At 36.5% G+C, this 16,881-nt stretch overlaps 1 protein-coding gene across 1 annotated transcript; it reads right to left on the bottom strand.

The window, feature by feature from the left end:
- Positions 1-257: 257 nt before the first annotated feature.
- SPC25 (SPC25 component of NDC80 kinetochore complex) lies at positions 258-12,958 on the bottom strand (the record flags this gene model as incomplete). Its single annotated transcript, XM_082841039.1, has 7 exons — positions 12,907-12,958; positions 11,659-11,811; positions 11,500-11,565; positions 6,823-6,969; positions 5,453-5,557; positions 2,139-2,237; positions 258-382 (listed from the first exon to the last, which is right to left on the bottom strand). The coding sequence occupies exons 2-7, from the start codon at positions 11,795-11,797 to the stop codon at positions 258-260; spliced, it is 681 nt and encodes a 226-aa protein (XP_082697165.1). The 5' UTR covers positions 11,798-11,811; positions 12,907-12,958.
- Positions 12,959-16,881: the final 3,923 nt, after the last annotated feature.

Consider the following 16,881-nt stretch of genomic DNA (forward strand, 5'->3'; position numbering starts at 1 on the left):
ATTTTGTGAAGTACATTTTAAAAATTGCAAACCTTAGGTTGGGCCCACACCCCCTCATTTTTTATTATTACTGGTCCATGACCTCCAAAGCTTGACTTTATAAATCTTTCCTAAGATTTTAATTTAAATAATTTACAGAAATAGCACACAGAAATGTTACAAAAATACAAACGGATTATAGACAAACAACAAATAATGAGACCTTTTTTAAAAAGAGAAACACAATAGGATAACGGTTTTTATATACTATTTATACATTAATTATAAACAATAGCAGTAAAAGCTTTCCGAACATTGGCAAGAAAAGCCGAGAAATTGTTGGACTTCCTTACATTTTCTTGAAATTCTGCTAGGCCCTCAAGGTGAGGAGCACTATCTGACACTAGAAGGGGAAAAAAAAGGAAATTTGAATGAGTTTTTTAATAGAAGAGAAATATTTCTAACTTAGATGTTCTCATCTGATTCAAGTCATTTCAATTCCATTTTATTGAAATGCTTTCAGCACAGAATGATAGATAGACTTACCTGATTTTCGTATCCTGTCTTTTAGACCTTTCCTTTGTTTAATCTCTAAATATTCAAATGTTAAGTACTATAATCTTGCTTTAAATTTAAACAGAAGGTAATCAAGGGATTGAAGAGCTTAGAGATACAGAACAGCATGCCATTTCCCATACATTTTGTTTTAACTGTTTAAAATATTTTAACAATTTTTTTTTGAACTGTTGTCAGTGTTCTCTGCAAAATTTGGCCTCAATTCTAATTTCTGGTCACTGGATTAAAAAAAGAACAACTTTCAATGGCAACCCTTAATAACTTACAGCTGTGGAAAGAAATATCTGAAGTTTTACAAGTGAAATGGGGGTCATTAGAAAATGTGGTTGCTATTCCCAAAGTGGTATTTACATGGCCTAGTAATGAAATGAGACTCAAAAGACAAAGAACAATATGACCCTCGAATGCAGTTGTACCAGCTGGTACACACTGGGAGCAAGTCTCCAGTAAAGGTGGTCAAAGGAAAGGAATGATTCAACTTTCTCTACCGTCAATCTTGTCCTTTGTCCAAGGAGAAGAAATTCAACCACATCAGATTTCCAGCTCTTTGGTAGAGACTGCTTAGGAAACAATGCCCATGACCAAAGCAGAGAAAGAATAGCAAAGAGTGCTTGGTTCAAAATTGATACTGTAGATTCTATTTTAATACATTATCAAATGCTGTGACACCACCTAGCAATAGAGGCTATCCAAGTTGGTGAAAACTGAGACGCTAGGTAGGAGGTTTGGGGGTTTGCTTTTTAAAATTTAGCACCCATTATCAGATTAGAAGATATTTACCTATAGAGTAAAAAATCAAACACTTGTACCTGAACTAGATTCCTAAAATATAAATTTCATTAGAATAGGAATTGAGTCACTAGAGCACATCAGGGAGCCAACTCAGCAGTTTACCTGAGCGTCTGTCTGCTATAAACGCTTTAGGATGAGAACATAGGTATAAAGAGCTAAGACCCATTTTTCTGAATTCCAATAAGTTAAGGACTACTTTAAAGGGGGCCTTAGAATAATAAAAAGAGATAAATATATTTCCATTCTCTTCACACTACTGCCAAACATATATATTTCCCATGCATCAAAGCCCTTCTGGCCTGCTGGAGAATCAGTAACTAAGCTAAAATATCAACGTTCGGGATTTTCAGGATAGGATAACTTGGGGGTAGCGGGGGTGTTAAATGATCACATTCTGACTTTACATTCAATTTTAAAACCACCTACTTAGATAACTTACAATATCCACATTTAGGCAGTCATAACCTTTATAGCTTTAGTTTTGTTTTAAATTCTCTAAGAGGATAATTCATACTTGCATATGAAATGCAGTGATCTTTGGTCTTTTAAGTCTTTTAGCCACAGTGGCACTATGTCATCCTGAAGAAAAGTTACTTATTAAGGCTCCTGGATAATATCTATAAAAAAACTGTACTCATTGCCTTTAGAAGACAATATCCCAAGAAGCAAGACTGGAAAAAAAGCAACAGCTTGTGGGAATATTACTTGCCTTCACATTACTTTATATTCTAAGTCAAATAACATTCTGGGATGCCAATCTTAAGTACCAGTTAAGAGACAGGAGTACATACCTTCATAGTCCCTCGCTTCATTTAGGCTCAGGGAAAACATAAAGGGGCTCTCAGGATGCTTAGGGTCAATATTAGTGAATATAAACTGCAACTTATCACCTGAAAAAAGGGATTAAATTATTTAGTATGAGAATTATTTTATTGTGCCATAGCTCTCAATGGAGATGAGCTTTCTTACCTCCATCTCTGATCAATATCTACATTGCTAAGTACATATATTCACTTAACCAATGTCTCCAAACGTACAAGTTACAAATTAGCTTTGAAATGCACTGTAGTTTCAATATGACCGAAAGCACAAGCAACAACAACAAAAATAGATAAATTGGACTTCATCAAAATTAAAAACTTTGCCCTTAAAAGGACACTATCAAGAGAGTGAAAATACAACCCATGGAATGGGAGAAAATATCTGCAAATCATAGATCTGATATGGGTTTAACATACAAGATATATGAAAAAAACTCCTACAACTGAACAACAGAAAGAAAAACCCAATTCAAAAATGGACAAAGGGACTTGAATAGGTATTTCTCCATAGAATATATACAAATGGCCAATAAGCACATGAAAAGATACTCCTTACCACTAATCACTGAGAAAATATAAACCAAAACTACAATGAGATACCATTTCACACCTACTAGGATGACTATAATAAAATAAATAAATAACAATGTGGGCAAAGATGTGGAGAAATTGGAGCCCTTGTACATTGCTGGTGGGAATGTAAAATGGTGCAGGTGCTGTAGAAAATACTTTGGCAGTTCCTCAAAAATTTTAAACAGAATTACATGACCCAGCAATTCCATTCTGCGGTATATACTCAAAAGAACTGAAAATAGAGACTCAAACAGATAACTGCATGCAATGTTCACAGCAGCATTACTCACAGCAGCCAAAAGATGAGAGTAATCTGGTGTCCACCAACAGATGAACACATAAGCAAAACAGCGTATATGTACACGATATTATTCACCCATAAAAAGGAATGATGTTTTGATACTTGCTACAACATAGATGAACCTTGAAAACATTATGCTTAGTGAAATAAGCCAGACACAGAAGGACAAATATTATATGATTCCACTTATATGAAATACCTAGAATAGGCAAATTTGTAGAGACAGAAAGTAAATTAGACGTTATTAGGGGCTGAGGGGAGAGAGGAATGGGAATTATTTAATGGGTACAGAGTTTCTGTTTGTGATGATGAAAAATTCTGGAAACGGATGGTGGTAATGATTGCACAACACTGTGAATGTAATTAATGCCACTGAATTTTACAATAAAATAGAGTTAAAGTGGCAAATTCTGTTATATTTAACCGCAATAAGTTTTTATTGTCATTTAATAATTTGACAATAAATTTAACTTGACTTTTTCTACACAGTTATCTGGACTTAAAGCCTAGTTTTCAAAAGACCTCCAAATGCTTACTAAGGAGTAAATACTCAGTAGAAATTCAAAATGGCAGCCACAAAGTAGAAATTCACATGCATTTCAGTTTTACTCTACAGCATAAAAAATGCTTTTAATTATAAAAAGAAATCTTCAGAAACACTGAAAAAAATTTGTCTTGCATTTAAATTCAAAATGAAGTAATTATGTCAGTATACCAGATTTTTTAAACTGTTTTAACAGTAATGGGAGGTATGCATGCCAAAGAAAAGATTTCATAAGATATTCAGTTAGGCAAAATGAAGAGTTTAATTTGTGTTGTCTCTTCTTTAAAACATTATTTCCTGACCTTGAGGACTATGAGAAACTTCTACTTTAAATATAAAAATAATTTTAAAGCTTTAAAACTGGTTTTGAAACAAAACACAAAAAAGCACCTCAGGATAACAGTGAATATAAACTTAGAGACCAATGGATCAAAAGTTCAGAGCTGGACCTTATGTTCTCCTCTAAGCAAAGGTTAATATTTTGTATTAAAAACTCATTCTGACAGATAGGAAGAAAAACAAAAACCAAGGCAAATAGATATATGAATAAAGGGCCCAATCAATCTCAGAAAGAAGTGTAATTAGTAAACAATGGGAAAAAATGGTCACATTTTCATTAATAATTAAAGAAATGCATTTAAAAAAATAGTTTCTATTATATCTAGTCAACTGCTAAAAAACAAAATAAAACCAAAAAACTTTAAAAAAACTACAATTCTGGCACAAATACAATGCAATGGGTACTCTTTACATTGTAGACAGATTGCACAGAAAAGGTAACATAGCAGGCCTGAGACTGCTATCCCCAGAAAAGGCCTGCTTGCAAGGCTGGTCCTTGCCTGGTGTGTCAGAGATCCCCAAGACCACCACAGGTTTGAAAATTCACTAGGAGGACTCATAGGACTCATCATATGGTTATACTCAGTGCTATGATTACAGTGAAACGATACAGCAAAATCAGCAACAGGAAAAGATACCTGGGGTGAAGTCCACGGAAAACCAGGCACAAGCTTCCAGAGTCTCTAATGAGCTTCCCCGGTAGACAACACTTCACACGTACTGTCACAATTCGATGCTGAAGGGATTAAGTACGTCCTGTGTGACTCCACTGGGTTAGGACTCTTAAAAACTTGTGTCTGAAAAGCTCGTTTTCTCTAGATTTTGCCCCATGTGCCTTTTTTCTTTGGGCTGATTTTGTTTTGTATCCTTTCACCGCAAGAAATCTGAGCCCTGCTGAGTCCTGTACACTTTCCAGTGAATCGCCAAAACTGAATGTAATCTTGGGAACTCCCAACACAATAAATATTTCTGTAAATTGGCACATATTTACATAATGGCCACAAAAATATTCATATGCTTTAACTCAGTAATTCATTTCTGGAAATTCCATGGAAATTGTGTCAAAAAAATGGAGAAGTCTACCTATGTTCACTATAGCACTTCTAAAACTGAAAAATGTAAAATCCAAATGTTAACTTAGAGTAATATGGGTTAAACAATAGATACAAGATTGAATAAGTTATGCTACACTTATGGAATGAATTATTACACCACCATTTTAAAATCACCATTATGAAGGCTATAGCAATTAGAGAAATACTAATCATACAATGCTAGTAAGAACAAGGAACAAAAATTATTTGCCTGTTGGCAACCATGCCTAGAATACATTTATTAAAATACTGGATGATAAACAACCAAGGATCAGTAATTACATTAGGGTGATAAAAATTTTGTAATTTTTTCCTACTATCTAAAAAGTTAATAATGTGGCCATTATTTTACTTGAAAATATTTTTAAAATTCTTTTCTACTTAAGACAGACTTTTCTAATATCCTATGTTTTACTTACATTAATATACTTACCATAAATTTTTCGAATTTCTAGTCCAAGTCGATCTGTATACAGGTCTGCAGATTTCTGTAGCCTTTTCAACCTCTCTTCATTAGCTTTGTTAGCAGTGGAAATAGCTATGATTAAAAACACAGACACAGAGTATTGAATATTTTAAATAACATTCAATTAATGTTATTTAATTGAAACAAACTTAACAACTATAAAAATGATGCCAGGCAAATGAATCAGCTTATATTTACATTTGTTACAGTTTCTATCTCTACCAATTTGCAAAAAGGGGCTTCTGCTCATTCAAGCTGGAAGGAAAAAGTGCATGAGAAAATACATACAGGTAGTATGAGGAATAAGTTTTATTCTATTTTATTATGAAGTAGCATGAATAAATAGGCCAAGGGCTTGCATGACTAGCACAGAAACAGAAAGACTTCTTGTACACTATTTTGCTTTTCCTGGTTAGCCAAAGATATATCAATTGCTTCACTGGAAAAATATTCTATTCTTTAAACATAACTACTTCTCACAAGAAGTCAGCCTTATTTCACGCTAGTTTAGAATTTTTTTTTAAATTTAGTGCAATATTCCCTAAGTAATACTTAGCAGATGAGAAAAATAATGTTGACTGGTACACAAACTCTGTAAGGAAAAGCAGTCACAAAACAAACTTTGCTATTTTCAAGAGATTTTAGAATTGATTATTTCATTTGTGGGCAAATAAGGCTCCTATCCAAAAGAAGCACCCTTTTTAAAAAATGTGAACAGGGCTTCCCTGGTGGTGCAGTGGTTGAGAGTCCGCCTGCCGATGCAGGGGACACGGGTTTGTGCCCCGGTCCGGGAAGATCCCACATGCTGCGGAGTGGCTGGGCCCGTGAGCCATGGCCGCTGAGCCTGCGCGTCCGGAGCCTGTGCTCCGCAACGGGAGAGGCCACAACAGTGAGAGGCCCGCGTACCGCAAAAAAAAAAAAAAAAATGTGAACGTCTTAGACAAAGAGGCTTTGCAGTGTGAAGAGCATGCTTAATAGTTCCTGACAGAGAATGTATGATCAATAAATTTGTTGCATAAATTACACTATGGTTTCTCCCAGGCAAATCTTATTTAGTGAAACTGTCTCCCACTTTGCTTAATTAAACTCCCATATCAATTTCATTATTCTCTGGTTCTATCAGAAATCAAAAGGATCTTTAAGCAAAAGAAGGAAAATGAAACGCACTTAGCAAACTTCACAGACACCTTGCAGAGAGGTGAGTGGCTGGCTGTGACCGTGACGTATGTTAGCCACCTGTGGCGGTGAGCTGGGGAGAAGGCAAGATGTCCACACTGTGAACCATCACCACTTTGAAATTTAGGTTGTTTTAAATACATGTACAACTGGAAACTTACTTTCCCTCTTCCTAGCATATTCTTCCTTAAGATCCTGGATATTTGCGGTCAGTGCATCCAATTCCTGCTTTTTGTCTTTTACTTCAGCAATCAACTTCAACAAATTCTCTTTCTTTTCTTGAATGAGCTTATTCTGCCTGCAGATCTCTGTAAGAAGCACAAAGTATTAGCTAGAATCTATATGCTTTGCTTGTCAACATGTATCTAAGAGCAAAATACTGACTTTCATAAAATTAATAAAGAATGTTTTAATTGATAAGCATTTCCCGATGATTGTAAAAATTGTAAAGGAACAACAAAAATCCATATCTAGTCTTTCCTGTTTGTCTTTGAAAGCAAAAATGAAGAGACAAAAATGCTTATTAAAATGAGAATACTAAATTAAACCACAAAATCAAAAGATCATGACCTTTGCAGCTCTCCCCTCCAAATAAATACATGAATAAAACCTACCACCAAAGGCAACCAAACTCCAGAAGATGGCTTTGCAGATGCTTTGAAGAAATAGCTAATTTTAATGTCATATAAATAATTCTGGAATATACCACAAAGAAGAAATGAGAGAGGAAGAGAGGGAGGTAGGGAGGAAGAAGAGACCTACAGCTCAGTTAAAACAAAAAAAAATTCGAAAACAAATGTTGGTATACTTAGCAAATTAATATGATAAATATCGTAAGTCAAGAAGTAGATTGTTCCCCAAACAAATTTATTAAATATTTAAATGTAAAATGAAATCTTATGAAACCTAAAAGGCAGTATCTGTGAATATAAAATTAACTATATGGGGAAAGACTGTTTTACTCAAAGGCAAAAAGAAATCAAAGAGAAAGGCAGGCAAGCAAATAAACTCATATTTGATTCAAATAAGCATAAAAACTCTACTATATGCTAGATACTGTGTTCTTACATTTATATAAATTTACTTAACTTTCACAGTAATACAATTACCATGTACATCTTACTCTTTTTTAAAAGAAAAAAAATACTATATATAAAATAGATAACCAACAAGGACCTACTGTATAGCACAGGGAACTCTACTCAATATTTTGTAATAACCTATGAGGGAAAAGAATCCGAAAAAGAATAGATACATACATATATATAACTGAATTGCTTTGCTGTACATCCTAAACTAACACATAGTAAACCAACTATAACTTCGATTAAAAAAAAAGAAGGAAAAGACTCAGCAGTTCAATAACTTGCTCACAGCTTTACTTGCTAGAATGCAATCAACAGTAAGACCTGGATTCAAACTCAGGTCTTAACTTCAAAGGTCATGCTTTTTTTTTTTTTTTTTCCGGTATGTGGGCCTCTAACTGTTGCGGCCTCTCCCGTTGCGGAGCACAGGCTCCGGACGCGCAGGCTCAGTGGCCACGGCTCACAGGCCCAACCGCTCCGCAGCATGTGGGATCCTCCCGGACCAGGGCACGAACCCGTGTCCCCTGCATCGGCAGGCAGACCCCCAACCACTGCGCCACCAGGGAAGCCCAAAGGTCATGCTTTTGACCATTAAACTATCCTCTCCCAACAAAGGTAATTATTCTTAATCTAAAGAAGACACAAATATAAATTCCTAAGAAAAAGACCAGCAAAGGAATGAACAGAGGAAACACAGAATGCAGATGGTTATCAAATACAAAAGATGATTTAACCTCAGTAATCATAGAAACGCAAATAAAGCAATAACACACTAATTTTCACTTATTATAACAATGTTCACAAAAATAATAGCTAGTGTTGAGAAGAATGAAAATACTAGAGTCCATGTGGAAATTTTTTTTTTGGAAAATATTTTTGACATTGCAAAATAAAAGTCTTAAGGATATTCATGTCCTTTGATCCAGTAATTTCATTTTTACAAAGTTCCTCTAAGAAAAGAAGATGTGTGCAAGTATTCATATACAAAAAATTATTTTCAGTGTTATTTATAATGTTGAAAAACTGAAAACATTGTATATGACTAATAAGTAAATTATTAAACACAGTATACCAATAAGGTATAATATATTTTCAAAGAATTCAGTAATGTGGGAAAATCCTGCCATAGTAGGTAAAAGAAAAAAAAATGATACAAAGTTATATAGATACCATGAACACAATTATCTTTTTTTTTGAACACAATTATCTTAAAAAAACCTAGATAGCATATGAAAAATAAAAACTACAAAGTCTTCTGTTAAGTGTGGTTCTCAACATTACAGATATTTTTTTATTTTTCTGTATTTTCCAAGAATTTGGACATGATCACATTATATCAGGTGTAATTTAAAAATAAACATCTTATCAGAATTACCAGAAAGAAAAATGCTACTTTTTAAGGATAATTAAGTAGAACTGTACTGCAAAAGAGATACAGTTTTAAAGTCAAAAGTTCTCAGTTCCCATCTGGCTTCTCAGTTGTTACCCAAGGACCTTGATCAAATCACAACTTCGGGGCCTCTTTTCCTCATTTGTAAAATGAGAATAATAATGGCTGCCCATTTACTTTCGCTACAGGGTTAGGGTATCCAATGATAATGTGAAAAGTTTTAAACTATTAAGTGGTACATAAATACCATATATATGAGGGTTTTTATTCTAACATTTGAACAATTGTGTGGATTTGTGCCAATACAAATGTAAGGGCCCTCAGTATTGCATGACTATTATTTTATATGTTTATAGTCGGCTCTTTTATTCGCCAGGGCCAATATTTCAAACTTTCACTACTCACCATGGGAACCCGCCCTTACATTTTCCCTTCTATGTGGAAAGGTGAGATGGTACACTGGAAAGAGCACAGACGTTTCAGCTGCAATCCTAGACCCTCTATCTACAAAATATATGATCTTAGGCAAGTTTCCTAACCTCAGTGAGCTTTTAATTTCTTCATCTGCAAAATAAATCTCCTCTGCCCAACACATAATGTACTTCATCATCTGACCAGCCACTTCTCTGCCACTCCCCATTCACACTGTACTCTAGCCACCCCACAACTCAACAAGCTCTCATGTTTCCACCACATTCCATATGCTCTTCCCTCCTCTAGAATAGGGGCACTGACTCTGATGGACTTCCCCATCCCTCTTCTATGTGACCTTCTCCAGGGCAGTGTGACAGACTGTGCACATTCAAATCATGTTTCTGTTGATTACCAGCTGTCTGACCTTGAGCAACTTACTTAACCTCTGTGCCTATTTCCTCATCCATAAGGTAGGATTAAAAACAATAAACATACCTCCGAGGGTGGTTGTGAGGATTCAGTGAATCGCTATATGTAAAGAGCTCAGTATAGGGCCTGGCATGTGGTGTATAATGTAAGGGTTAGCTGTTAAATATTTTGTAATCCTCACTGGAAAATTCAAGCTCTCCAGATTCTATGTCACTAAATTCCCATCCCATCATTATAGCAACTATTACAATGTATTTTAATTGTAGTTTTCCTACCTATGTCTTCCACTAAATTGTGAGCAGTGTATAGATTACATCTTACGAATTGTGGCCTCCTTGGTGCTTGGCAAATAGCAGTTAAATGTTCAACGAATTAATCAAACTTATGTAAATTATATTTCTGTTCAAGTATAAACTGATTTTTTTAAAGAAAAATAATTGATAATGCTTTTAGATTTTAAACTATTTAGAACACATCTTCACACTACAGATAATCATTCAGAGCACACTTTGAGATGAATTGTAGTTTTTGAAAATTTATAGTTTCAAACTTAATTTTCTAATCCCTAGGGATTCTACAAACCAAGAGTGTTTCAAGGACCTAAACTCAATATCACTCTTCACACACACACACACACACACACACACACACACACACACACACACGGTTTTCCTTCCTGCTACTGGTTACAGAGGGAATGAGAAGCAGTAAAAGGACATGGAAGCTTCAGGGCAGCTTAGAAAATAAACACGGGTAGAAGTCTACCATAACAGCCTACCAGGTTTCCAAGATCAAATGCCTTCAGGGTCCAGATAATGAGTAAACTAAGTGCTCAAAGCAAAGCAGAAGAAACAATCAGGGACTGTGGCATATTAACCACATGTGTCCCACATAAAGGCACTCTGATTTAATAGTGTTCAAAACATGGTGCAGCTAAATTTAGTATCTCCAGTGGATTTCGGACTGTGGCTATATGTCTGTGGTCTGTGTGTGAGAACTCAGTAAAAGCTGCCGATCCACTCTGGACAATCTGCAGAGGCGTAGTAAAGAGAAGGCAAGAACAGCAGTAAAAATATGGAAAGAAAAACTGTCAGAGTATTAACCCTACACCCAAAGAGCTGAGGGAACTCCAGGTTTTCAAACCCTAGTCTGTGAAACTCATTTTAAAAAAATTCAGGCATTTACACATCAGTATAAATGAATCTCACAAGCATAATGCTGACTGAACAAAGGGACAGAATACATACAAAATGATGCCATTTATATAACATTCAAAAACTCAATACTAAATTAAAATATTGACAGATTAGTTCTAGAAGGTGAGAGAAGAGGAACGTATAACATGGGATGTTCCATTTATTAAGCTGCATTATGGGTACACATATGTTCATTATTTTCATATGTGTATACACTGTATATCTATCTATAAATACATTGTTTTACTTGTATGAGGGATTTCATGAAGATGTTTAATTTAGAAAAAAACCCTTTGTGATCCATTTCTACAGATTGTCACATACGATTTTGATATTCCAGAAACATCTCAACCATTCGTTCTTCTTCCTTTAACTTCACAGACAGCTTTTCTGAAAGAGAAATTGGGAGGTGAAGTTTCAATTCAGCTGAAATTACACTAAAAAACAAACAAAAACAGCATGTTACAAGTTAAACTTATGTACCTGCAAATGCTTTAATGGAATCCTTGTAGGTATCTCTTAGGCCCACCATCTGACAGGAGGTGTCACTGACAGTGCTTCTGAATTTATTCCAAAATTCATTTATGCTTTTATCGAATAGTGCCAGTTCGTCCTCTACCATTTTGTAAGACAATGCTAGAAAACAAATAGGACACATTATATTTTTTAAGTTATTGAAACCATATCAGCCACATATTCCAATCAAGTATATTTTGGCAGTTTGATCTTTGCTAGAAAATGGTTAGCAACTTACTTTTTTTTTTTTTCCTATTGAAGTACAGTTGATTTACAGTATTGTATTAGTTTCAGGTATACAGCAAAGAGATTCAGTTATATATATGTATATATCTATATTTTTTCAATTCTATTCCATTATAGTTTATTACAACGTATTGAATATAATTCCCTGTGCTATACAGTAAACCTTTGTTGTTTATTTTATATAGGATAATGTGAATCTGTTAATCCCCTACTCTCATAACAACTTACTTTTAACTCTAGATATTCCAGGGCAGATCAAGCTTCCTAGACTTAACTACGGTCAAGGTGCAGCAGGAAATCAGGACACTCTACCTCCCAGGAATTCGTTAGTAGTGTGACCGCACATAACACTTACACACTCTCTGACCTTGGGGAAATGACTCTGCCTCCTTTTTTCACAAGTAAAACTGGTGACTTCTAAGGCCCCTTCCAACTCTGACCTTTCTGATTCCACCCTGGATTGTCAGGTCCCAAATGACAGGGCCCCTATCATAGAATAAGATCCCACACATCTACACTCCCTCTCCCTCCCCTACCCCCAGACCGGGAAAGATACCAGTAAAACGGAGACTGGAGGGGAGTTTAGTGGGCTTAGTCCAGGACTAGTACTTGACCTCGACTCTCTGGGCCTCAGTGTCCTCCTCTGTAAAAGGATGTCCTGTAAGACTCCAGGACCCACCAGTTCTCTGTAACGCTAAAACCTTCCCAGTGACGTCAAATCTTTCCAGGAAGATCACAGACATGTCTTGGCGAAACCCCAAACCCCTCTGCCTCGTCGCTGCCCACCCTGAAAGGCCCAGACGCCCAAACAGCAACAAGACGTGCATTTCAGACTCCGCCCCCGAAAACACGCATTCCGCCTCCAAACCCACTTTCCCCAATCGCGACAGGCGGGTTTCGGAGCCCAGCTCAATTACCACCTTCTCCGGCAGGCCTGAGCCCGACCACCTGCCCCACAAAGACACGAACCGATACCAGCCAAAAGCGGGTCTCCAGAACCGGATCCCGCAGCCGCGCCAACTTTCCTATTTCAAACCTATGGCGCCTTCCGCCTCCCGCCTTTGGGCACCTTTCGCTTTCTGATTGGCTGATAGTACAGGCTCTTCATGAAGGGATTGGTTGAGCTAGCCCTCCGGGATTCTCGCGGGAAAGATGGAGGAAAGGGCATTCTGGGATAGGTAGTTCTTTCTGAGAGCGGCTGGACTCTCCGCTCTCCTTGGGAAAAGTATCAATAGTTCCTGGAGGACTGGCCTGACGGACCATTCGTCCATTTCAAATAAAAGTTTATGTAACAAATATAAATATTGGACTTTAATTGTATTCTGTTGCCAAGTATATAGCCTCTTCTTTGATACTACCCGTAGCTTAAATAAAACTACTAAAACTACTAAAACTACCATTGCATAATCTGTCTCATGATTTAATAACTCTCCATTGGGAAGTGGCTGAAATATTACTGTTTACTGGCTTCTAATAATAACAAATTCCAAAATTTATTCATTCTCTGTTTTTGATCCTGTAAATTAAAGCAAAGACATTAAAAGGCAGTACCTAGTACTGGTAGTCCCTAACCCTATAGAAATTCAATGACACAAAACTTTTAATAGCCAGGAGAGGGGCAAGATAGGGGTAGGGGATTAAGAGGTACACACTACTATGTATAAAATAAATAAGCAACAAGGATGTGTTGTACAGCACAGGGAATATAGCTAATATTTTATAATACCTTTTTAAAATAAATTTGTTTTATTTATTTATTTTTGGCTGCGTTGGGTGTTCGTTGCTGCACGTGGGCTTTCTCCAGTTGCAGTGAGCGGGGGCTACTCTTCGTTGCGGTGCGCGGGCTTCTCATTGAGGTGGCTTCTCTTGTTGCAGAGCAGGGCTCTAGGCACGTGGGCTTCAGTAGTTGTGGCGCATGGGCTTAGCTGCTCCGCGGCATGTGGGATCTTCCCGGACCAGAGCTAGAACCCATGTCCCCTGTATTGGCAGGTGGATTCTTAACCACTGAGCCACCAGGGAAGCCCTATAAATACCTTTAAATGGAATATACTCTATAAAAATATTGAATCATTACGTTGTATACCTGAAACTAATATAGTATTGTTCAATACTATAAAAAAATAAAAAATAATAGATTAAAAAAAATTTTAATAACTAAGATTCTTGCTACCTGCTGTCTCTGATTGGCTGTATTGTATATAAAAGTGCAAGGAGAGACGTAAGTCAGAGGTAATTTAAGGTTTGAGACAATGGTGATACTGCTGGCAGAATTGAAATTGCCTTCACAGTAGGTTTGGTGTGTTGGGGGAGGGGTGTTGTGGAGAGGCAGAAGCATCATGAGTCATAATTTTAATCTGTTCAGTTTCAGAGGATATTGTTGTACATATTAACCAAGTGCTAATGTCCTGTAGTCAATTTACTTCTTCAATTAATTACACAGTGGGTAACAGCTTCAACTCTCTAGTAAGACTGCCTGGGTTTGACATCCAGGCTCCATCATTTGATAAGTGTGACGGTGGGTAAGTTACTTGGTCTCTTGAACCTCAGTTTCCTTATCTGTAAAGTGAGGGTAATAATAATAATAACAGTAAGAGTAGTATCTTCCTCCTATACCCAATGTGAAGACTAAAAGAGAAAGTAAATGCAAATACCTTGGACTAGGTCCTTATAAGGTAAGTACTCAAAATGCCTTCTTGTTTTTATGATTTATACACTACCTACTTCCTATACAATAGGTTGTCATATTAAAACACATATAAATAAGACTTTAAATAGAACAAAATCTAAGTTAGCAAAGAAATAGAGAAATTGTTGCAATTCAGTACTAACTTTAGCTAAGGCGATGCATGTAGCTCCCAAAACGAGACAGTCACACTACTTGTACAATTCTTCTTTTAAGGAAACATGCATTCTGCTATGTCTGGATAAATACAGAATGCAACCCTTCCACCCCAATCCAAGTTGAATTAATTAATCAGTTAGGTGTGGTTATTTAGCATTATCCATTTAATAATTTGCCAGTGTCTCACAAATACAATTTTAGTTTCAGCATAATGAATACTAAATTTTTAACAATAATCAAAAAACATTTTCAGCAATTTCTTTAGGCCATTACTACTAGTTCAAGATAATAAATTATTTCTTCAGATTAGAATAATGCTTGCACCATCTCTCTAATGTATTTTTGATGGAATCTGGACGCGCATGACTGATCCGTGAGCAAAATGGAAAAACTGCTCATTAGCAAGGCTTTGAGATAATCAAGACTGACACAGGCTGCAACTACGTCTCTTAGACTAAGGTGAATATCTCGTACCTGACATTTTTTTGCCCTCTTTAGTGGACTATTTTTGTTAGGTTGACTTCTAGTATGAGTGGGCAGAAACATCCAAAAGATCCTCACAGAAGCAAATTCCTTATTATACATGTATACACATCCTCTTGGTTCTGTTTCTCTGTAGCACCCTGACTAATACATATGCATATACATTTTGTTTCTCCATTCATCCATTGATGGACATTTGGGTTGTTTCCACCTTTTGGTTATTTAGAATAATGCTGCTATGAACATGCATGTACAAAGAATATTCAGTTTTTAATTTAATTTTGGTAATTTAATTTTGGTAATTTAATTTAATTTAATTTAATTTAATTTAATTTTGGTCTAATTGTTATGGGCAGAATAGTTGATGTCACTAAGCTAAAGTACCTACACGAATGTGAAGTTTTATACTTTCTACCTCTCTACTAGTCCCTTCTCTGGTTCCTCTTCTCTTCCCTAATCCCTAAATTTAGATGCTTCCCAAAGTCCTTGACCCTCGTTTCCCACCAACTTATTTCCCAGGGCAATCTCATCCCATCTCATATAGTTGTCTCTCAGATTCAGCTTGTTTTGCCCACTTTTCTGCATTCCAGTCACAGATTTCTAGCTATCTTCTGGTCATATCACAAAGATTCCTCACTAGTAACATTTCAAAAACAAACTTTATCATTTTCTTGGTAAATATGCCCTTTTTAAAAAAATTATTTATTTTATCTTTGGCTGCGTTGGTTCTTCGTTGCTGCGCGCGGGCTTTGTCTAGTTGCGGCAAGCGGGGGCTACTCTTGGTTGTGGTGCGTGGGCTTCTCATTGCAGTGGCTTCTCTTGTTGCGGAGCACGGGCTCTAGACACTCGGGCTTCAGTAGTTGTGGCTCACGGGCTTAGTTGCTCTGCGGCATGTGGGATCTTCCCGGACCAGGGGTCGAACCCGTGTCCCCTGCATTGGCTGGTGGATTCTTAACCACTGCACCACCAGGGAAGCCCACAATATTCCCTTTCTTTTAATGGCACTGGAGTTCTCCCAGTCCTCCAGTTCAGAATCTTGGTATCTTCCATGACTTCTTTATAGTTAACTGGTTGCCAACACCTACAGATTCACCTATATTCCACCACCCCCACCTTCCCTTTTTTCTATTCTCTAGATCTCTGTTCAGGCCCTTACTACCTGGTCCTTACCTTCAGACTCTTGCCCTCCCAATCAGTTTTGCCTACCATTGCCACAATAATATTCTCAAAGTGCACTTTTTTCATATTATTTCCCTGTTCAAAACGCTTTCAGTGTTCCTTCATTATCTTAAAAATATAGTCCATATTCCTTAGCAGCATTCAAGTCAAATCATTGATTGACTTGGTCTCAAATTACCATTTTACCCTTATTGTTCAGTTGTTTACTTTATATTCTGATAGAAATAAACAATGAGCCCTGCACTTCTTTAGGTTAATTTTGCTCATATAGTTTCTGTTTTTGAAAAATTTTATTATGAAGAATTTCTAACATACACAAAAGTGAATAAAATAGTATAATGAATCTCTCATGTACTTGTCACAAGGCCCCAGCTATCATCAACCACTGGCCAACACTGCTCTATCCAGACCCCATCCACTTTCCCAGACAGCACGTCATA

This window comes from Leucopleurus acutus (assembly GCF_964270905.1).
Source record: "Leucopleurus acutus genome assembly, chromosome: 6".
Lineage (NCBI taxonomy): Eukaryota > Metazoa > Chordata > Mammalia > Artiodactyla > Delphinidae > Leucopleurus > Leucopleurus acutus.